Source organism: Uranotaenia lowii, chromosome 3, assembly GCF_029784155.1.
Source record: "Uranotaenia lowii strain MFRU-FL chromosome 3, ASM2978415v1, whole genome shotgun sequence".
NCBI classification, from domain to species: Eukaryota; Metazoa; Arthropoda; class Insecta; order Diptera; family Culicidae; genus Uranotaenia; species Uranotaenia lowii.
This window is the reverse complement of record NC_073693.1, coordinates 129,118,981-129,143,388: the sequence shown is the minus strand read 5'-3', so window position 1 is coordinate 129,143,388 and position 24,408 is coordinate 129,118,981. Positions and strand designations below refer to the sequence as shown.

At 36.9% G+C, this 24,408-nt stretch overlaps 2 protein-coding genes across 3 annotated transcripts in view; one reads left to right on the top strand and one right to left on the bottom strand.

Moving 5' to 3' along the window:
- Positions 1-2,246: 2,246 nt before the first annotated feature.
- Positions 2,247-24,408, bottom strand: part of LOC129756907 (trafficking protein particle complex subunit 2-like protein) — a 31,813-nt gene continuing 9,651 nt past the window's right edge. For both annotated transcript variants that reach the window (XM_055753960.1, XM_055753961.1), the window contains exons 2-3: positions 2,604-3,419; positions 2,247-2,538 (exon numbers count right to left, since the gene is read on the bottom strand). In XM_055753960.1, coding sequence (XP_055609935.1) covers positions 2,356-2,538; positions 2,604-3,395 — 975 coding nt within the window. In that variant the 5' untranslated portion in view covers positions 3,396-3,419 and the 3' untranslated portion in view covers positions 2,247-2,355. The remainder of the gene's footprint in view (positions 2,539-2,603; positions 3,420-24,408) is intronic.
- LOC129756908 (retinol dehydrogenase 12-like) lies at positions 14,183-15,310 on the top strand. The gene is made up of 2 exons (XM_055753964.1): positions 14,183-15,027; positions 15,091-15,310. The coding sequence occupies exons 1-2, from the start codon at positions 14,233-14,235 to the stop codon at positions 15,271-15,273; spliced, it is 978 nt and encodes a 325-aa protein (XP_055609939.1). The 5' UTR covers positions 14,183-14,232; the 3' UTR covers positions 15,274-15,310.

Sequence of the window (24,408 nt, the reverse complement as noted above, 5' to 3'; positions counted from 1 at the left end):
CAATTAAGCGCAATTCTACTGTATGTTGACGATATGGTTGTTTGTTGTCACTCTAAATCAGAATTTCAAGAGATATGCGAATATTTATCGAAATTGTTCAAATTTTCAAGTCTCGGTGAACTGAACCAGTTTCTGGGCATTCAAATTGAACGTGATAGTGGCCACTACACATTAAACCAATCAAGTTACATCGACAAAGTGGTGAAATGTTTTGGACTCGAAAACGCCAAGCCATCATTCATCCCTTTGGATCCAGCCTACATTAAGCAAAAGGAGGAGGAGTATCTACCTTCAAACGAATCCTATCGAAGTTTAGTTGGCAGTTTGCTCTACGTGGCTGTGAATACCAGACCGGATATATGTCTTGCTACATCATTGCTTGGAAGAAAAGTATCTCAACCTTCAAATCGTGACTGGACTGAAGCAAAACGTGTTTTAAGGTATTTAAAGGATACTAAAGATTATTGTTTGCATTTGGGATCTAAAAACGAAGGATTGGAGTGTTATGTAGATGCTGACTGGGCTGGAAATGAAAATGATCGAAAATCCAACTCTGGTTTATTGCTGAAGTTTGGTGGTGGCTTAATCAATTGGGCAACACGCAAACAAGGCTGTGTAGCATTATCATCTACTGAGGCAGAGTTTGTTTCGCTTGCAGAAGGATGTCAAGAGCTGCTGTGGACATTGAAACTACTGGTTGACCTTAAGGAGGAGCAGCACAATCCGATTGTGGTATGGGAAGATAACCAATCCTGTATTAAGATGGTAGAGTCCGACAGAATCGAGAGAAGATCCAAACATATTGATACAAAGCACGCTTTTACAAGAGATCTTCATCAGAAAGGCGTCATACAACTTCGATATCTTCAAACTGATCAAATGCAAGCAGATTTGATGACAAAGCCTTTGGAGAGGGTGAAATTTCAACAACATCGTGAAGCTATCGGAGTCCGAAGATCCAATCAAAACCTTGAGCTTCGTTGAGGAGGAGTGTTGGAAAGAGGCAACGAAGTAGTCATCGATTTTTAACATTAGATGACAGTTATTAATAGAAATAAATTCATTCTTCAATCAGCCTTTGTAAAAGCAAGTAGTCTTTTAATTTACTGCGCTTACGACAGATGCTACTAGCCGAATAATGTAACAATAAAAAAAAAATCATGAATACATAGTATTTGAAAAAAAATCACCTCGAACAGGAATCGAACTCGAGTCTTTTGATAACCTCTCCGACACCTTACTATAAGGCCAAATCAGGTTGGATGAAACAGTTCAGTTCAGTTGACTTCATCGAATTGAACTCGCTGCAAGATTATACGGCGGAAAACGTTCATCGTGCCCCGATTGATAGTGGTCTGTTCGCCCCGAGTCAACAAATTAAGGTAAACACGCATTTCAAAATTGATTAAAAGGAAAAATCAAAAATTTTATGATGGTGAAAATTGAGAAACAATGTATAAATCATGTTGTAGTGCGTTACATTTTTTTCAAGGTCATAAAAGCTTAAAAAAAATTATAATATTTTCGCCACTTGAAAACCTAGCTGGTTATTTTTTAATATTTCTGTAAAGATGATAAGGATATTTCTTTTTTGGTGAAAAATTAATACTATAGGCAGCATCCTCATGAAAATTTGTTTAAGAAAAGCTCGTTATGCCCTTATCTCCCCTATATTTATTTAAACTTTAGGTACATCTCTGGTGGTTTTTGAATGAAAAAATTTGTTTTCCAATACTATTTTCCATACGAAATTAAAACTCGTTGCGCTAATCAGGACTGAATGAATCGCTTCCAAAATTTTTATTACTATTTGTGGCAGTAAAAACAACCAAAAAAAGTTATGAGAGGTGTAAACATATATAAAGTTTAAATTTTTATACAAAGCTTGCAGCGGTCTAATATATACAGATATTTGTTTAAAAAAATGTCACCTATCTTCACCTCCTTACCAAGATTTTATATGCGGATCCAATAAGCACATTTTATTGAATTTTCTTACTGTTTTAAAACTAGATATACATATCTTGCACGAATTTTTTTTACCAACTTAAATAACTGAGTCCTGTATATAAAAAATAATCCTGTAAAAGATTTTTTGAATTCAAATTGATGTAATCATTCGATAGGTTGAAGGAACTCTTTAAAATAGATATAATATACTCAAAACTATGAGTTCCATATTATTTTCACCAAGAAATTAGGGTCGTTCTTTAAAGTTCTAGGAATTAATTTCCTGTTTTTGTGAGTATTAAATTTATCATCAGTTTGTAGAAAAATGCCTCCACCTTGCTAAAGAAAAACTACACATTCCATAGCAGAAACGATAATGAGAATATGAGAACATATTTAAATACCTTATTTTGCCGGATGCAGCGCCACCTGACGAGCGCTCTCCATCCACAGTTGTTCTGATGTTGCATCGTCAAACTTGAACTTCGATTTCGTCTGCTGTAAATTTGTAACAAAATACCCCGTTGAGGGATTTTTATCCACGGTGTTCACGTTATCCGTTGCACAGTGGACGATGTTTTGTGCGCCCTTTAAATGAAAAAAAAACAAGAATTAAGAATGGGAACAATAATAATATCTTGTATACAACAAACCTGCTTCGACGATCGTAGGAAGAGCAGCACAATGGGCGAGAACAGCACGTAGTGATACCATTTTGGATTGTAGTCTCTGAAGAAATCGGTATTGCACAGTCCAGGACAGAGCACATGCACATCATATCCCTTTTTGTAAAGTTCTCTTCCGAAGTAGAAGTTCATGAGCTTCGAGTTTCCATACAGAATGTTGAGACGTTCGCCTCGAGGACGATCTACCCATTTTCCAAAATTGTCAAAATCAATGCTCGTCTTTTTTTCGTGCATTTTTGAAGATACTATTACGATTCGAGCGGAGTTATTTTTAATATTCTCTTTCAGCAAATCTACCAGAAGGAAATGGCCCAAATGGTTAACTCCGCAGTGTACCTCATAGTTCTCTTTTGTGTATTGAGGCGTTTGAACGGCCAATCCAGCGTTGTTGATCAGACAATCGAACGTCGGGTATTGTGCTTTGATTTCTGCAGCAAACTTCCGAATTGAATCGAACGAAGCTAGATCCAACTCCATCGGAATGAGCATTCCTTCTTTGGTTTCCTTACGGATTTCTTCGATGGCGTGGTTGGCCTTGTCCAAGTTCCGACAGGCCATGATTACTGAAGCTTGTCGGGAGACGAGCGCTTTTGCCGTTTCGTAGCCCAACCCGGTGTTACAACCGGTAATTATTAAGAACTTTCCTCGCAGCGAATCCCTGCTTCGGACCCAACCCCATTGCAGTTCTCGAAGCTTTCGGATCAAATATATGCCCAGTCCGACACCAGCCGGAATCAGCAGGTAAGCCAACGATGTCATTTAGAGTGAAGGACCTGCAAGGAACTGAAATTAAGATAAAGTATCAATAAAACGAAGAATAATAATCAAGGGATAATGAGACACTAGGCCTATAATAATTGTTTTGGACTTAAGCCGACATTCGATCGAATAGTAATTATGATTTAGTTACTTAGCGTTTGCCGAAAAATCAATGAATCTTTGTAATCTTTTGGTATGGTATCCCTTGCTGTTGAATGATCTTTCGACCTAACATTCCATTCGTTAGGCCGAATATTTAGTGAACATTTAAATTTTTCATCTAAAACGAAAATTTTAAACAGACAACGTCCCATTCGACAATTTCGACAAATTCCACAAGAATAGAATTCCATATCTATTATATAACATCAATGTAGTGTATGGATGAGTTCAGAATCAAAATGCAAAAAAAAAAACAAAATGCAGAAATGCAGGGATGATATACTAAAAACCGAAAGAAAAACGAAGATTTGAAATATATTACCTGTTATTTGTTTATTATATTTTATTAAACATGGCCTCAAACAAATGATTGAAACAAAATTATACGGAAATTTCATCTACATCACAGTCACAGTCACATTATTTTGAACAACGTCTTATTTCTGATTAGTCCCATTCCGTTTTATAGTGGCCATTTTACATCATATGTAATTTATTTCTTATTGAATTGGTTTATTGTGGGACAGCTGCTTATTTCTGATAGCATTGAACTTCTGATTACTGACCTGTCATTTTTTAAGCATAGTTGATCACTTAAACAAGTTTTTTTTCCGTTTATTTCACCGGTGAAGTCAATTAAAACAGAGTCAATATAGATAAATTAGGCGTTGCAAAGTCAACCATTTCAACCCAAATGCTTGGTTCAACCAAGCATTTTTTTCTGACCATGACTTACGCTAGATTTAGGATCAGAGTTGATATAAACCTATTAATAGAGCCGAAACTATTTTCATGGGAATGAGGTTTGGGAACCGGTGATAAACCTGCGTTTTATTCTTATTATCTGAAACCGGCAGAAAATGAATCTGAAAAGTAGTTGTGGGGCCACTTTTCGTGTCGTATTTGCTACTTATGGCCATTCCTAGGTTAATGTAGCCGGAGATTATAATACCCAGCAAACATTTTTGTAGCTATATTCTTATACTCTTTGGATATAAATTCCATTGACATTATTAAAGATGTCCTATGAAAGTTGAAAAGGCAGCATTTACCTACCAAAGTGTAGGCAATATACATACATAAATTTAATTTCTTTCTTAAACGACGAACACTACACGAATTGGGCGTTATCCGACACCTTATTCGTACCTATCGGGAGAATGCAGGAAAGCGCAAGATTTTGTTCTCATAGCCTTCAAATCGTTGCCAGCTACTTTAGTTTCCAGTTTTCTCATTGGTCAATATTACTCAATTCTCATCTGATATTTAGCCATCTGGATGCACTGCTGGTTGCAGAGAGACATTGATAATTTTCTCAGTTGAAGCTCGCGCGAGAGAAAAATTATCTTAGAATTTATAAACATGGTGGACTTTCTACCATATCCGATTGAAACTGACTTCAGGCAACATTTTGAACGATCTTTTCACAATGCAGTTAGAATTACGATTCGGTACATCATTTCGGTGACTTAAGATACGATTTCATGTTTGCTGGGTATCAACATGTGAAAAGGGTATTAGCTTAGCTTAGCTTGATTGACTGCTCACATCCACCTTAAGTCATTGAACCCGAAATGCCGTTAAAAAATCTGAATTATGTTTTTAAAATGATATAAAGTTCTTGTTTTCCATAGTTTATTCCACCATAGTAGTAATAAAGCATTTCGAATTCCATAACCGCAGGTGTGGCTCAGTAGAATGAATTATACATCACCAATGGTTGCTACTCCGTGATTGACCGAGGCCATCAATTTTGCCCAGAGGTCAAAAGAATGGTGTCTGGGATTGACAGCACATTCACAATGAACAAAACTGATGCTCTCTCTTTATACGCCAATAACGGCGCCGGCCACGTCCTAGTAGTCAATGGATAGAGAGGAAAATAAGAGAAAGGGATGATAGACTGTAAATTTACGCTTTAGGACCGAGGTCACCTCTGCATCCTAGCAAAACAATTTTTGTGGGGATGGGGGAAAAGGGATATGATCAGGAGACACTTTTGACAAGTGTATAGATCTTAGTAAACCAATTCTCCGGTGCTTTCATTGTTCCTAACAAAATGTTTTTAACTCTACAAAACAAAACGAAAAATCAAGAGTATACGTGTACATCAGTTGAAAGAAAAATCATTACACTTATTGTGAATAACATATATTGGCCTCAAGACACGAACGCCACTAACGTGGTAAAGTGTCTACAATTAGAGAAAAAAAATATATTGGCCCACTAGCGTAACAATCTCTCTATAAAAACAGTGTAAAAAATAATAATATATCAACATGTGAAAAGGGTATTAAAGACAAAGTAAAGAAAACCTGTTTTCAAAGGATTCAAGTAGCCCAATATGAGCTTTTTTAATCGTTTTTAGTTTACCAGTTTCCATTAGAATTGATATGCAGTTTGAGCAAAGGGTCTAAAACATTAATAGCCATAATATGACATTATCCCATTGTTCATTATTAAAGCATGGATCACTACAAATCTGGACGCATTAAAACGGGTCTATCTCGGAGCTATGTTAACGAAATCAAAATGTTTTGTACTTAAAATGTAGGGTTTTTATTGCACTTTAAAAGAGAAATAATAAAAAAAATATTCCGATGTTGTTTTGTTGAATTATCGAACTTTTCATCGAGTACCACTCATTATAATTTAGACACCCGATTCGATGACCTCATCGGCCATTTTTTTCCACAATCTCTTCATCTCTGTTGCAACTCGAGTCGTCCTACCATTTTTCTTCGTCTTCTGCTTGACAATTAACCAAAATTTTTCGATAGGAGGAATTGAGGGCAGTGGGGTGGGTTGATGTTCTTTTCGAAAAAATCCACCCGTTGCACAGTGGTTTAAAACTCGAAAAACGTGCTCATGGGCTTTTTGAAGGCTTCAATGTCAAAATACCTTTATGGTATGTTAAACAATGTTTAATCATTTGCACATATTGTATTGTATTTTTTTTCTGATCAGTTCACCTATAAAGGGTGATACGGTCAAAATTTGGTCAATATCAACTTGACGTATTTCTTTCAATTTTGCATTTCAAAAACCTGAACAGCCCTTATTTTGAAGGTGTGTGTGTAGAATGTTGCTCCTATTTTGATTTTGGAATTCACTCTTCAGTTGTCAAAATGCCGTCCAAGGAAGAAGAGCAGCGTAACAAAATTTGCTCGCGCATCGGGAAAATCCAAGCTTCTCACACGCAAAGCTGGCAAAATCGCTAAAAGTTGCCAAATCAACCGTTACAAATTTAATTAAAGTGTTTGGGGAACGTTTGTCGACAGCCAGGAAGTCTGGATCGGGGGGAAATCGAAAACCGGACGCCGCTGAGATGACAGAGAGAGTTGCCGGTAGTTTCAAGTGAAACGCTAACCTCTCTCTCCGAGATGCTGAAATAAGCTGGGTGTATCGTCTACAACCGTGCATCGAGCCAAAAAACGAGCCAGACTATCGACTTACAAGAAGGTAGTGACTCCAAATCCCGATGATAAACAAAATACGACGGCCAAAGCGCGTTCCCGGAGGCTGTACACGACGATGCTGACGAAGTTTGACTGCGAGGTAATGGACGACGAAACCTACGTCAAAGCCGACTACAAGCAGCTTCCGGGACAGGAGTTTTATACGGCAAAAGGAAGGGAAAGGTAGCAGATATTTTCAAGCACATGAATCAAGCACATCTGTACCTGTGGCTTGAAAAGCAGCGTTTTCAAAGCTTCCGGGACTGTCAACCAAGAAATTTACGTGAAAGAGTGTTTGAATAAACGTCTGCTGCCTTTCCTGAAGAAACTGTTTTGGATGGATTTGGCATCTTGCCATTACGGTAAAAAGGCCATGGAGTGGTACGCCGCCAACAACGTGCAGGTGGTTCCCAAGGACAAGAACCCTCCCAACACGCCAGAGCTCCGCCCAATTGAGAAATACTGGGCTATTGTCAAGCGGAACCTAAAGAAGACCAACAAACTGCTAAGGATGAGCAGCAGTTCAAGGCAAACTGCCCAAGTAACCATAAGCACTAAAACATAGCTCTTAATCAACACTATATTCCCATATATAACTCTGAATTAATGCTTGTTTTGCACTATATGCCTATATAATGCAGATTTAATGCTAAAAAGGCGAAATAGCGGGCTGAATAAATGCTATCACAACATAGCCTTTAATAAGCATTACAAATGCTGAATTAGAGCACCATCAAAACGTCATTTTTCGCCAGCCGTATAAAAGCATTAACAATGCATACTTAAAACACCTTTTAATTCATTGATCATGATTGATGTGAAACGGAAAGTCAAAAAAGGGAAGTGAACAAAAATCAAAAAATAAAATCATAATCTACAACATCAATCAACCTGCTGAATGAAGGATTATGCTTGCTAAGTGTTCTATGAAATGAGAAGTGATTATAATTGAATCATGAATTAACTTTGATGAGTCTCGAACCGAGGATCCCTCAGCAGCCTTTATCTTTCCTTGCACCTTTACCATTTCGACCACTCTTGATGCTGATAATGTAGGTGAAAAAACCCGTACTTCAAGTACTGTTCGGGTTCACACAACTTCATAGACAATGTATGCATGAGAAGGTTTGGAAATGTATTGGAAAATTTTGGGAAAATTTCGTTTGCTGTCTTGCTTACTCACACGCAGCAAATGAAAAAAACATTCTTGTTTACATTCGCGGGTTTGACGTTTCTACGCATTATAAAAGCTTTATACAAGCATTAACAAGAAGTTCTAGTGCTACAGTCTTAATGCTTGTTAACTTTATATAGTTGCTCTATATGTGCATATAGTGCTATCATTAGTGCTAATTTTTATTTATTGCTTCTATGCATTAATAATGCAACTTGCAATAATCTAATTTGCATTAGAAATGTTGATTTAATGCTGATTAAGGGTTATGGCTTAATGCTTATGGTTACTTGGGTGGCTTTCTGCGGCGAAGAAGATGGACAAGGTTTCTGTACAAAATATGATGGCAGGAGTTAAGCGTAAGGCCCGGCAATTCGGATTTGGAAAAGCGTCATTTTACCACTACCATGTCTTCAGGAAAGTTGTAGATCATAAAATTTTAAGAAACTTTGTTAAATACGACAGAGTTCTATCTTTTGAAACAACATGTTTGAAAGACTTTTTTCAAAAACTAACCTCAAAAAACGAAAAATTCTTTTAACTTTTTTCGAAGCGAGTTTTGAGACAAACTTTGTATGAGAGAATTGTGACAATTGTAAAACTACACGACTTCATCGAAGGTGTCAAGTCACTATTTTGAAGTTTAATGATACTTTTCGGGTAATTTCTTTTCAAAATTGAATATTTTCATTGTTCAATATCTTTGAAAGTTGCAAACAAACCAAAACCAAAAAAAAAGCAATAGAAAGAACAATCTTTCAACTTATATGGACATACGATTTCACTTGTATGCATGAGGTTCTACTTCTTAAATTACTTAACTTAAAGATGGTAGATTTCAGTACATTTCAGTATTTTTTCACACACTTACATAAGTTCCCGCTTCAATACGAGAGTGGCATAGTTGGCTGATCGTGGAATTGTTGCACCGGCTATACTTAATCTTTAAAACTGGCATCTTTCAGTTAAGCTATTTTAGTAGTAAAACCTCATGCATACAAACGAAACTATATATCCATGTCCACTTTCAGAGATATTGAACAATGAAAATATTCAATTTTCAAAAGAAATTACTCGAAAAGTACCATTAAACTTCAAAATAGTGACTTGACACCTTTGATGAAGTTGTGTAGTTTTACAATGGTCACAACTCTCTCATACAAAGTTTGTCTCAAAACTCGCTGCGAAAAAAGTTAAACGAATTTTTCGTTTTTTGAGGTTAGTTTTTCAAAAAAAGTCTTTCAAATATGTTGTTTCAACTTATTTGGTCTAACCACCTCGCTCGTTGCGCCCCCGCTCGTCTTGTTCCTACCGGATTCGTAGCGAACACCTGTTTTGCAGGACAGTCGTCCGGCATTCTCGCAACATGTCCTGCTCAGCGTATCCGGCCAGCTTTCACCACCTTCTGGATACTGGGTTCGCCGTAGAGTCGCGCGAGCTCGTGGTTCATCCTTCGCCTCCACACTCCGTTCTCCTGTACGCCGCCTAAGATGGTTCTTAACACTCGTCACTCAAATACTCCGAGTGTGCGCAGGTCCTCCTCGAGCAATATCCATGTCTCGTGCCCGTAGAGGAAAACCTGTCTAATGAGCGTTGTGTACAGGTTACACTTTGTGCGGAGGCTAAGTTTTCTCGAACGCAGTTGCTTGTGGAGTCCATAGTAGGCACAACTTTCGCTGATAAATCGCCACCGGATCTCACGGCTGGAGTCATTGTCTGCGATCCGTCATTGTCCCAGATCCGGACCATTAACCGGTGTAGGCAATCAGCCAATTTGTTCGCGCCTATTTTAAAAAGTTCAGCTGCGATGCCATCCGCAGCCGACTTGTTTCTATTCAGCTGGCGAATGGCTTCCCTCATTGTTGGGAGTGGCTCCTCTACGTCGTTGGCTACACCGGCGATGTACCTTCCCCCACCGTCTTGATCTCCTACATGTGCGCCGTTCAGGTGTTCATCGAAGTGCTGCTTCCACCTTTTGATAACCTCACAATTGTCCGTCAGGATGCCCCGTCCTTATCCCGGCACATTTCGGCTTGCGGCACGAAGCCTTTGCGGGATGCGTTGAGTTTCTGATAGAACTTTCGTGTTTCTTGGGAACGATGCAGCTGCTCCAGCTCCTCGAGTTCCCCCTCCTCCAGGCGGCGCTTTTTCTCCTGGAAAATTCGGACTCGCTGCCTCTTCCGCTGTCGGTGATTTTCCACATTTTGACGGGTGCCTCTTCGTCCATCACCCTCCTACACTCCTCGTCGAACCAGTCGTTCCGTCGAGTTCGCTCCACATAACCGATGACGTTCTCCGCAGCACTGTTGATGGCTGTCTTGATGGTATCCCAACAGTCCTCAAGAGGGGCTTCGTCTAGCTCGCCCTCGGCCGCGACCTCAGGTTGCTTCAGTCATGCGATATTTAGCCGAGGCGGGCACCGGTTTCGTATGTTGTTCACTACGGACAGTTTTGGGCGCATCACCAGATAGTGGTCTGACTCGATGTTGGTGCCTCGACAGGATCTGACGATGATGTCCGAGAAGTGCCGACTGTCAATCAAAACGTGGTCGATCTGTCATTGCGTTTGGTACGGTGATCTCCAGGTGTACTTGTGTCGGAGGCGGTGCTGGAAAAAGGTACTAAAGGGTGATACGGCCAATATCAAGGTGATGGCCAATATCAACTTGACGTATTTCTTTCAGTTTTGCATTTAGAAAACATGAACACCCCTCATTTTTAAGGTGTGTGTGTGTGTAGAATGTTGCTCCTATTTTGATTTTGAATTCACTCTTCAGTTGTCGAAATTCCGTCCAAGGAAGAAGAGCAGCGTATAAAAACTTTGCTCGCGCATCGCGAAAATCCGAGCTACTCGCACGCAAAGCTGGCAAAATCGCTAAAAGTTGCCAAATCAACCGTTATAAATGTAATTAAAGTGTTTGGGGAACGTTTTTCGACAGCTAGGAAGTCTGGATCGGAGGGAAATCGAAAACCGGAAGCCGCTGAGACGACAAAGAGAGTTGCCGGTAGTTTCAAGCGAAACCCTAACCTCTCTCTCCGAGATGCCGCAAATAAGCTGGGTGTATCGTCTACAACCGTGCATCGAGCCAAAAAACGAGCCGGACTATCGACTTAAAAGAAGGTCGTGACCCCAAATCGCGATGATAAACAAAATACGACGACCAAAGCGCGATCCCGGAGGCTGTACACGACGATGCTGACGAAGTTTTACTGCGTGGTAATGGACGACGAAACCTACGTCAAAGCCGACTATAAGCAGCTTCCGGGACAGGAGTTTTATACGGCAACGGGAAGGAGAAAGGTAGCAGATATTTTCAAGCAAATATCTACTTTGGCAAGCCATCTGTACCTGTGGCTTGAAAAGCAGCATTATCATAGCTTCCGGGACTGTCAACCAAGAAATTTACGTGAAAGAGTGTTTGAATAAACGTCTGCTGCCTTTCCTGAGGAAACACGGTTGTTCCGTACTGTTTTGACCGGATTTGGCATCTTGCCATTACGGTAAAAAGACCATGGAGTGGTACGCCGCCAACAACGTGTAGGTGGTTCCCAAGGACAAGAACCCTCTCAACACGCCAGAGCTCCACCCAATTGAGAAATACTGGGCTATTGTCAAGTGGAACCTAGAGAAGACCAAAAAAAAAAACTGCTAAGGACGAGCAGCAGTTCAAGGCAAACTGGCTTTCTGCGGCGAAGAAGGTGGACAAGGTGGCTGTACAAAATCTGATGGCAGGGGTTAAGCGTAAGGCCCGGCAATTCGGATTTGGAAAAGCGGAAGCCTAACTGAATATTTTTCCTGAATTTTATACTAATTGAACTTGAAAAAGAAATTTAATTTGATTTTTGAAATAAACGATTTCACAGATTTACACGCGTTTTCCCTTGACCAAATTTTGACCGTATCACCCTTTGCGTACGGCCATTCGTTTGGAGGCGGCGAAATCAATAAGTCTGAGGCCGTTTTTGTTGGTCAGCTGGTGCGCACTGAACCTTCCAATTGTCGGTTTGAATTCCTCCTCCTGGCCGACCTGAGCATTAAAATCCCCGATGACGATCTTGATATCATGTTTTGGGCAACGGTCGTATTCACGCTCCAGCTGCGCGTAAAATTCGTCTTTGTCGTCACCGGTACTTCCAAGGTGAGGGCTGTGCACCTTGATGATGCTGATGTTGAAGAATCGGCCCTTGATTCTCAACCGGCACATTCGTGGGTTGATCGTCCACCACCCGATCACGCGCTTCGTCATCTTCCCTATCACTATAAAAGCAATTCCAAGCTCGTGTGTGTGGCCATCTTGGAACGTTTGTACCCTGAAGCCCTTCCAACATACCTCCTGCAGCGCTTAGATATCGAGTTTGCGGCTCTTCAATTCGTTCGAGAGAAGTTCCATGTTCCGAGTTTCGAATCGCTAGTCCCTTTTCGCGTGGGTCTTTGCCGATTTCTATCCGAAATTTGTTGTTCATCTTCCCTTTCTCTAATACTTTCCGTCAGCTTTGCGAAAATGCGAAAACTTAAACATTAAATAAGGTAATGATCAGAAAACTTAGTGGATTTGGTGTCATTTTGAATTTCTGAAACCCTGAGATCTAAAAAGCTTCTTTTTATTTCAAAACTTCTCTGTGCCCAATCCATCTCCACTAACGTCCCCGAGTATCGATTTCTCACGCCTTTCGATGGAAATAATAATTTCATTTCATTTAAAATAACATCAGATTGTATTGCTACATTTGGCCCATTTTTCTAGAACATTGTATCATTGCAATAGATTCTGGAATCAAGAAATCAAGTCACATTCGGGATCAAGTCGATTTATTCTCCGCCACATATTCGATCATTTGATAGGTTGTGGTTGGTGATGCCAGTAGAAGGAACATTCTTCGTCCAAACAATTTTTTGAAAGCCTCTTGTTTAACAACGTCCATTATCCATCAAAATATGCTGGAACATATTTGATTATCTTATTTTTAACCATGTAAAAAACGTATACATTTATTAGTGTTACTACAAGTCACCCTGACTTTGAATGCAGATTTCAGAGGGATTCCAACTCGTTTGGATAGTTTAATTTAAACAATAACAAATCTCATGAAACAAAATCTTTTTTTAGGTTTCAAAAATATATGTATCGTATTTTCCGGACTAATATGAAAAAACTTCATCTCTAAAAATATCTTGAATGATTGATGAGCCTAATCACAGAACCCTTTTCTCTAGCTTGGTGCAGCACGTGACTATGTGATTACCATTACCTACTTTTGCTTAGTAGATAGCATCTGTATTTACTGTGACCTTTACAGTATTGATAGCATCTCGCTCGACTTGATATTAAAAGAACATGGTGATCAATTTTGATAAGTATTGATATAAATTCTAAAATATTGATCGATTTGCTACTGCGGATATTCGGAACCAAACAAATAACAAAAACGAAGTACTCGTTGTTGAGCTATGTTTATTTTTGGCTCCTATTTACCCCATATTTATCAGATAGCTATGCATCAATTAATTCATGTGAGGGTGAGAGGCAACACTCACTTAATTTCACATGATTAACATCTAACGATTTAGGCGCGGGAAACACTAGATAATGAACCATTGGACGAATACCAACGTTGAACTTTTTTTCTGCTTTATTAACCAATATCACCCTGGCACGCAATATTTTGTAGCGTTTTGTTTTGGATTTGATTCTTGCGTCTTCTATATTTTCCCCAAAATATCCACGCGTATTAACCATGTAGTCAACAAATAGTCAATCAGTTTGACAAATAAGTTTCACAACAATTCTTTCGAGTTTTGGGTTTAAAAACAAAACTTTCACGGAGATTATAATTGAACAACAATTTGTCAATGCCCTCGACCATGTGCGGCGTCCCGTCGCTCAGAGATAGATGATGACTTGCGCAACTTGGGCACCAAACCAATCATTACAAACTGACTCTGGCTAACGCGAACAGGTACGCCTGGAAGACTATCAGTAGATTTGGGGAACTCATTCGCGCGTGTTGGATTTTGTCATTGCTGTTGCTTTGAATTTTTACAATGTCGCCGTATGTTTACCTCGTGATTCCGGTTGGCATCGGTCTCGGTCTCTATCTGTTGAGGAAAATTCGAGAACTTCAATGGGGCTGGGTTCGAAACCGGTACCCTTTGACGGGGCGATTATTCATCATAACCGGAAGTAACACCGGATTGGGATACGAAACGGCCAAAGCCTTGGTTTCCCGGGAGGCAACGGTGATTATGGCTTGTCGCGATATGGAAAAGGCCAACAACGCAATCGAAAATATTCGAAAAATCACCAAAAACGGAGAGTTGATCCCCTTGCAGTTGGACCTGGCTTCGTTTGATTCGACCCGAAAGTTTGCAGCGGAAATAAAAGCGAAATACCCAACGTTTGATTGTTTGATAAACAACGCTGGATTAGGTATCGAAACTCCACAATACACTCAAGAGGGTTACGAATTACACTGCGGAGTAAACCATTTGGGACATTTTTTGCTGTTTGATCTGCTCAAAGATAATATCAAGAACAGTAACGCCCGAGTTGTGGTGGTATCTTCGAAACTACACGAGATTCGCACGAAAATTGACTTGGAAAATTTCGGAAAGTGGGTCGAACGACCTCGCGGTGAACGCTTCAACCTGCTATATGGAAATTCTAAGCTGATGAACTTCTATTTTACCCGAGAACTATATAAGAATGGTTATGATGCGCACGTGCTCTGTCCTGGACTATGCAATACAGACTTCTTCAGATATTATTTCCAGAGGAAGTGGTATCAGTATGTCCTCCTGGCACCGATTGCCCTTGTTCTCGTGAGATCAGCTGAACAGGTTTGATTACATTTTTATTTTCACAAAAAAAACCGTTCGATGACTTCATCTCTTTTTATCAAGGGGGCTCAAAACATTATCCACTGTGCAACGGACAATGTCAATACGGATGCAAAGAATCCCTGTACCGGATATTACGTCAGCAGTTTGAAGATGACTAAATCGAAGGTCCAGTTTGACGAGGCGGTATCGGAGCAATTGTGGAAGGAAAGTGAACGGCAGGTGGCACTGCATTCTCCGAAATAGTTCACAAAATAGTATTCAGTTAGTATTTTTGCAGTTTTATGTGGTTTGTAAGGAAAAAAAAGATATTTTTAGGTGTGATTGACTCATAATGGCATTAAATTGTACTTTACTTTTAAACTGTTATAATAACATTTAACAGGGTGGCCACAACTTTTTCATTTCGAAATTTCCAGTTTTCTCCCCGGTTTCACGGACCTAAATTCATAGTTTGTTCAAGTCTTTGATTGCCTTATTTCGTCAAGAAATATCAAAATTTTCAACTTAATTTATTGTTTTTTCTGCTTCATCACACTCATATCGTTGAACATTCAGAGGATTTCTATTCTATTTAATGGCTTTCATCACATTTTCTCAAATTGATTCAAAAAACGTCCTACACAAAATAGTTATGTATACAAAAAAGCTAGGATTAAATCATGCTCACGAAAAATTTAAAAATCGGACTTTTTAACCAATCAAATATTATGGCCGTGGAAGGAAACAAAAAAAATTTCAAATGTGATATTCTATCATTTTTTAATATGTTACGTACTTATAAACTGGCTTTTTAGCTATACCAAGTGTGTTATACACACAAAAAAAGCATAGTAAAATTACTAAATCCGTGGTTCAAATGAACAACATGCAACATGCAACCATATTTTGAGTCAAATATGTTTTGTTGTTTAATATACCTTACGCATAGCTATTTTGCCATGTGCTCAATTTGGCTGCGCATAGTAAATTCGACAGCGTTTTAGTAAAATTGTCAATGAAATGATGCATCGTTTTACTTCGTGCCTAGTAAAATTGATATGTTTCATGATGAAACTAGTATGTGTTATGATAAAGATCAGTTTGCGCGAGGAGCTTGATTTAAATAGTAAAATTACTATGCATGTTTGTTTGTTTATTTGCACGCATGCTCTGGAAAGATTTTCAAAGTTATGAAACTTGAAAGCAGCTCAAAATTTGTTTGTTTACTAACGGGTTTGATGATTAATGATCATAAAACATATATAAACAACAAGAATGTTTACCATAGTAAAATTATCATACGCTCTGATGTTTTTGAGTCAAATATGTTTTGTTCTCAAAAGTACCATGTGCGTAGTATTTTGTTGATATGAATTGGTGCCACAATGGCTAAATTACTATGTGGACGCTAGTTGTAATAAAAATTATGATGGAATTATCATGACCAAAGTATTTTCGACAACAAACATTGAGAGTTATCGAAAATTACCAGGAACATAGTAATTGCAATAATGTTTCATGCGCACTTTTACAAAATTGATGTTATACTTTGCCATGGTTGAAAATTCTATAACGCAGAAATGGTAAAATTATCATGACAACGTCTTTGAAATAGCCACACATTTTTTCCCGTGTATATGGCTATTTTTTCTAAGTCTTCATTAAAAACGGGAATCCCAAATTGTCGATGCCAATAGTCTCGAGATATCCTTCTGTTTGCAAAACGCTATTGACATATTCCACGCGCCTTTACCGCTCAAATGTGATTTTTATCCGTTCACGTATCACAAAATTTCAAAATTGTCTATAATTTTGATAATTTAAATCACACAAAAACCAACGGAAAATAGAGAAACAAGTTTTTTACACATGTTTTAGATAATTTTGAAAATCAATTTTTTTTGTTGGAAAAAGTGGTAATTTTGACAACTTTTACAAAATCAAAATGAAATTTAAAAATATGGATGAATTTTTTTTGGAAATATTTTTAGCATGTTTTGAAGCCAAAAAACACGGCTTCATTTTGTAGAAAAGAGAATGTGTTTATATCCAATGTAGATGGTTTGAAAAGCGAACAAAAACAGTCACAAATGAATGAATTCACCTCACAAAAAAGGGAACTTTTTAATTTTACGAGAAAACCATGACATTTTTTTAATTAAAAAACTGAGATTTACTTTGAAGACGATTCTAGCACTCTAAAATTTATAGCAATCGGTTGGAATCTAGCTAAGTTACAACAGCGCGAATGAGTGAATTCACGTCACAAAATTTGATTTTTTGTTAAATTTTATATGAAAACTAGCTGATCCCATACGAACTCCGTTTCGCTTTCAACTTGGAATATGTCATGAACAGTTTGCATGAAAGTCAAATGCCAAGCATTTTCCAGATGCACTTTCGAATTCATTGTTAGGTAATAATTGCAAAAACATTGGACGATCACTTTTTCTGTCGTCTGCTACTAAATTTGGAATCAGGAATAAATTGACCGTGAATAACGCATCTATTACCAGATAGTTAAACCCCTTTCGGTGGCCTCTTTTACAATCTTTCATATTTGAAATCGATTTTCCTTCCCTCAAAACTGCCGTGTGCAAATTTTCAAAGCAATCCATTGCATAATAACGCCAAAATTGCTAACAACAGTGAAAAATTATTAATGTGGACGACCCCTTTCGTCGACCCCTGGCAAAACATTTGACATCTGAAATCGATTGCCCGTCCCTGAAAACTACCGTGTGCAAATTTTCATACCAATCCGATGTATAATAACGACGATATTGCAAAAATATTGAAAGGTTAATATGGACGACCCCTTTTGCCGGCCCCTTGCACTGAATTCAATACCTGAAATCGATTGCTCGTCCCTCATAACTCTTGTGTACCAATTTTCACCTGCATTCAAAGTATAATGACGACAATATCGCATTAACAGTGAATAGTTAATATGGACGACCCCTTTGGCCGACCCCTGACTTTAATTTGGATAAGTGGAATCAATTGTTTGTCCCTAATAACTCCTATGTGTGAATTTTCATCCCAATCCGGTGTATAAAAACGTCAATATCACTAAGATACTGAAAAGTTAATATGGACGACCGCTTTTTCCGGCCCCTTACACTGAATTTGATACTTCAAATCGATTGCACGTCACTCAAAACTATCGTGTACCAATTTGCATCTGAATACGATGTATAATAACGTCAATATCGCAAAAACAGTGAACAGGTTATATGGACGACCCCTTTGGCTGACCCCTTACACCCCTGAAATCGATTACTCGTTTTTTAAAACACTCATGTGCAAATTTTCAACACAATCCGACAAAAAGTAACTTCAATATCGCGAAAACAATATTTGTCCTGTATGGACGACCCCCTTCAGAAGGGGTCATCCGAAAATCTGAAAACATTTTTCATCATTCCTGGCCCTAAAAAGCATCCATGCCAAATTTCAGACCTCTAGCTCTTAAGACGGCTGAGTCTATAGAGGACAAACAAACAAACAAACAAACATACATACAGAAATTGCTTTTTATATATATAGATATGCTAGGAAAGCTGTTTTACCCTCCAGATGGTCGGATTTTTACAAATCGAGCATAATTTAGTTGATTTTTTTGGTGAATCTTTAAACGAAGACAGTAGTAATTTTAACATATGATCCCTCAATATGTTGCTATTCAAGTGCCAGTCAAAATAAGGAAAAAGTTAGGTTCAGATACTGAAAATTTATGATTGTAAAAGTCGGAACAACAGAATATCGTTTTTGAAAGTGTGCATAAAATTTGAAGGCTCCAAAGAATGGTTCAGTATAACCACAGGTATAACTTTATATTCGTGACGTGAATTCAGTCAACTACCCTGTTCTGTTTGAACTGAGTGAATTCACGTCACAACTTCAAATAAACATAACTTCGTTCGTTGTTGTTCAATCGAGAAGCTGCGTACATCAAATTGTGGGTAATTGTTTTCTTCACAACTCATTCGAAGACACCGATATTCTATTTCCACAAAGAGAACAGGAAATCAAAGTTGTATGTACTAAAGTCCAAAATGGTTAATTCTAGCGTGAATTCACGTCACAAAAGTAATCAATCACAACTAAAACAACTTAAATTTTACAATAACCAAATTTTGAAGGAAATTCAATTTGCGACCGTTTGCTACATTTTTTTTTCATTTTCAAATGAATTGTTTGACTTCTAGAATGACAACAGTGCAAAAAATTCCGGAAAAGCGATTTCACGTCACGGTGGAATGTATCTAAATACTTTAGCTTTTCTAGTTCCAGAGAAATTATGCTTGCAAAAAAATCTACAAGTTTTAGAAATTTTTAATAGTAAAATGTAACTATAACTGACATCAATGGAGAACTTTCATGAGGATTGTTATCGAAGATTTTAATTCCATTACAAATTTGTTAAGGAATGCGAATAGATCTGAGTTATGATTTAAATAATATCTATAATTTATTTTGATTAAAAAATACGTCTGAATATCCTGAAAATTCTCATATTTTACTGGACTTTGATGAATGAGCTAAAAAAACCTCGATAACTTCTTTCTTAGAAGTTAAAACTACTTGCGGTCTTCGAAAAAGTTGATCATCGATCTCAAACATTCGAATCCAGTCATGTACTAAAGTTTTGCCCAAAGATTTTAGATGGATTTTTACCTTTTTTCAAAAGTCAAGATTATCAAAAACTACACAGTAAACGAAAATTATCGAGTTCGGTAATTTTTTTTACCGAAATCCTAACATGTGTAAATCGTTAAACTGTTCGGTAATTTTTTCGGTAAAAAATAAACGAAAATCGGTAAATGAAGAATCGATTTACCGAATTTCGTTTATTTTTTACCGAAAAAATTACCGAACAGTTTAACGATTTACACATGTTAGGATTTCGGTAAAAAAAATACCGAACTCGGTAATTTTCGTTTACTGTGTAGAGACGGTACGGGAAACAAGTTGCGTATTTGGATACAGCGCCCTAACTCCAATCTCTTATCAACACGGAAAAATGTGAATTTTTTGGCCTTGTTTTTTCGAGCAAAAAAAAGCAAAAACAACAGTGTTGTTTTATTTATTGTTTATACTTTTAAATGTCCTGCTTATCATTTTAAACATAGTTTCACAAATAAACGAAAAATGTTTTCAAAAAAAAATACAAAATAGCTAATATAAAAAAGTGTAATTAACAATTACTTGAATTATTTAAAAAAAAAAATGCCGAAATTTGGCATGTTGTATCTCAGAAACCACTGAACCAAACTTTTTAAACTTAGTTTCTTTGAGTTTCCTAAAGTGTTGTTTAATTTTGTAGAATATAGTTTCATTTATTGGATTTTTAGCTATCGAGTTAAATGCTTCCAAGTGGAGCACACTCGCGGTAATCAAGAAAACGAGAATTCTCGTATTTTATCCCCAATATCATAACACTTTGATAAATGTTCGAGGTCATTTGGTGGATCTCGCTATTTGCTAATATTGAAATACACAAGAAAACAAATATCTAATCCCTCAAGAGGATTTTTTTCAATCTCATCAAAAAATAACTTTCTGCTTCTTTGCAATTTTTGAACAAAATTTTTCATTTTTAATGTTTAGGAAATAAAATATTTCCTAAAATTGTCCTACAGTTTCTTCAGCAAAGTTTAAAGCAAAGAGTAGGGGAGGAGCGGGCTATATGCGCCTATTAAGCAGAACACTGATTTAATCAAATATCACATCGAATATGTGTACAAAAACTATATACACAAGTGCACGCATCTGTTTTCTATACATTGGAGTAATTTTTATGTTAAAATTTTCTTCTGTTTCCAAGAAATCGATTTTATTATAAGTGTTGTCTAAAATGCCGAACCTTAAACCGTGCGGGCTAATTGCGCCTATTTATGTTTTGAACAAAAGTTTTGTTTTTTGGGCAATATTTCCGTATAATTTCATTGAAACTGCTAGTAAGTAATAATTTCCGTACTACAAAGCTGAAGTTTTATAAAAATCTATGTATATTATAATTTTATGGAATAAAACAAAAGTTAGGGTTGCCATACTATGGAGGCAGTTCAGCCATGAGAAAAACTTCATCAAATCTGTTTTTAGCTCTTCAATTCTCTCTTAAGATGTTGTTCAGAGCTTAGATTTGAAGGTTCAACGATAAAAATCATTTATCTATTCTATTCAACCTGTGATTTTAGGATGGAGGCATTTTACAAACATGATGGGGGCATACAAAAACACTCTATTATTCCACTATATAATCATTATTAAACCTCCACAAAAGCTGAAATATGTTTAATTTCTTAAGTTCATTCGAGTAATAAACAAAAACCATCCGTATAATTTTTAAAAGTCGAAATATTACATCAAAATGTATCTAAACCTTGTATGATTTTTTAAATTTTTTTGAGTTTGTTAATTCATAAAATTCTTTCTTGTTCTATGTTCTAAGCGTATCACCCTCAAAATCCACTGGTTAGATAAGCTGTTTTGTCAGCCATTTCATCAAACAGCCGTAGGGTCATTTAACCCGATAGGCCCATTTAGGAAACCTTTCCCCTACTAATAACTACTACCACCTCTAAAATTTAGAATAAACTTATTTAAAAAAAACTTCATTTGGGGTCTCAAAATTACAAAACAACTTTAAAACTTATATGTTTTTGGTTATTTCTTTAACATTTTAGAATTTTTGAACCAATAGATGAATTTCATATGACTTTGTAAGTTGGTAAAATGTCCCAAATTAAATAAATAAATAATAATAATAATATGATTTTTGCTCTGTTTTTGTCATTTCATTAAAATAAAAACTGTAAATCCGTTTGTTTTCAAATAATTCTTCTCTAGTTTTATCTACATTTTATTCGAAGAAAGTTTGACAACATAATAAACTATCCACGATATACTAACTCAATAAATAAGATTTTATTAATAAAAATTAATTATTTATAAAAACTTTTACCAAATGTATTCTCATCCGCTGATTTGTGAGATTTTTTTTAATAATATTTTAGACTCTAGTTTCGGTTTGTAATATTTCTGTTGTTTTATTTATTGTTTATACTTTTAAATGTCCTGCTTATCATTTTAAACATAGTTCCACAAGTAAACGAAAAATGTTTAAAAAATTCAAAATAGCTTATATGAAAAAAGTTGAATTAACGGAATTAATTAAAAAAATGGACGATTTTGACAGTTTTTTGGTTTAATTCGCTGGATAAAATTATGTGCATCTGTTTGCTCATCCATTGTTTTACTTCCTCTATTTACGAATAATTACGAAAAACCAATTGTTAAAAATTTTGTGTTTCATTTAGTTTACCCTTTTCAAATTCACAAATTTGATCAAAATACGAACATTTGAACATAACAAAAATAGTTTTATTTTTGGGAGTTTATGGAAAAACAGGTCGGTACTTCATATTTCAGTAATTGGATGAGCTAGATCCAGAGTATGATAATAAATCAACCGGAAAAAATGACATCTTGTTCAAGAAATTTTAAAAAAAGAATGATTTAAGTCAAAATTTCTAAAATATTAAATAAAAAAATTTATTCGAGTCTTCAGCAAACTTGTGAATCTAGATAAAATACACATATTTTTGAGCATACAGAGTCATATGAACTTCATCTTTTGGTTCAAAAATTCTAAAATGGCAAAGAAATTACCGAAAACTTGTAAATTTTTGAGCTTTTCATGATTTTGAGACTCCGGCTAAGGTTTTTTTCAATAACTTTATTCAACATTTTAGTAGTGGTTATTTTTATCTAACTTTGCTAAAAAAAACTGTAGAAAAATTTGCAAAAAGTTTACAATTAATAAACCACTAGCTGATCCCATACGAACTCCGTTTCGCTTTCAACTTGGAATATGTCATGAACAGTTTGTATGAAAGTCAATAGCCAAATATTTTCCAGATGCATTTCCGAATTAATTGTAAAGTTATAATTGCAAAAATATTTGACGAACACCTCTTCTGTCGTCTGCTACTTCATTTGAAATCTGGAATTGATTGCCCGTGCCAAAAAAAACCCCGTGTAAAAATTTCGAGTCGATCGTCGCATAACAACACAATTATTGCCATAAGTTAAACTCCTTTTGGTGGCCTCTTATACAATCATTGATATCTGAAGACGATTGTCCGTCTCTGAAAACTACCGTGTGCAAATTTCCATTCCAATTTCAAAAATATTGTAAGGTTAATATGGACGACCCCATTGCCGGCCCCTTACGCTGAATTCAATACCTGAAATCGATTGATAGTCCCTCAAAACTCTCGTGTACCAATTTTCATTCGAATCCGATGTATAATAACGACAATATCGCAAAAACAATGAATAGTTAATATGGACGACCCCTTAGGCCGACCCCTGACTTTAATTTGGATAAGTTAATTCAATTGTTTGTGCCAAATAACTCCTTTGTGCCAATCTTCAACCCTATCCGATGTATAAAAACGGCTAGATGATTAAGATATTGAAAACTTTATATAGACGACCCCTTTAGCCGGCCCCTTATTTTGAATTTGATACCTCAATTTTTTACAAATATCATTTCTTAGGCCGATGACATAGTGAATACGATGCGATGCGATGCGGTGAATGCGATCCAATGCGGTGAACCACATTTGATGAAAATGTATGTGAATCGCTTAAACCTGACATGACGGGGGGGGGGGACAAGAGCAGAAACTTCAAACGCGTTTTTCTCGAAAGCACATTTTTAAAGTCCGTGGACATCGTCATTTGAAAACTACACCCATAGAAGAGGTTGCAAAAATCCAATGCCTATTTAGCATATCTCTGTGCCGATAATGCGCTGAAATGTGCACTGTGCCGAAAACGGTATGTTTGAAAAACCGTAACTGGCATAAGGACTCGGCTCCCAACCTAAATGATGACCACTACATTCAAGCGAAACAAGAAAAACATTTTATGGGATTTCCTTCCTATTGGATAATTCATCCCAGAAACAAGAAAATAAAAATTAAATCACAGCGCTGTGGTGAGAATCGAACTCAAATCACCAATTGTATCGTCTTGCCAGTTCGACATCCTAACCAGTGTACTATTCTAGCTTCATGCAGGACGAGGTATATTTGTCATAGGCTTTCTGTTACCGATCAATCACAAAAAAACGTACAACGGCGGCTTCCCGGCGTTTGGCCTCCTTTCAATGCATTCCTTTGTCTTGCGATGGAAACGGGAAAGGGAACGGGAGTGAAGGAACGGGAAACCCATTGAATGAGAACTGTGCTTTGCTTACTGCCTGCTATAACATACACACGCTACATATACACAGCTGCCAAAGCCGGGCAGCTTGTTTTGTTATGGAAACGGGAAAGGGAACGGGAGTGAAGGAAACGGGAAACCCATTGAATGAGAACTGTG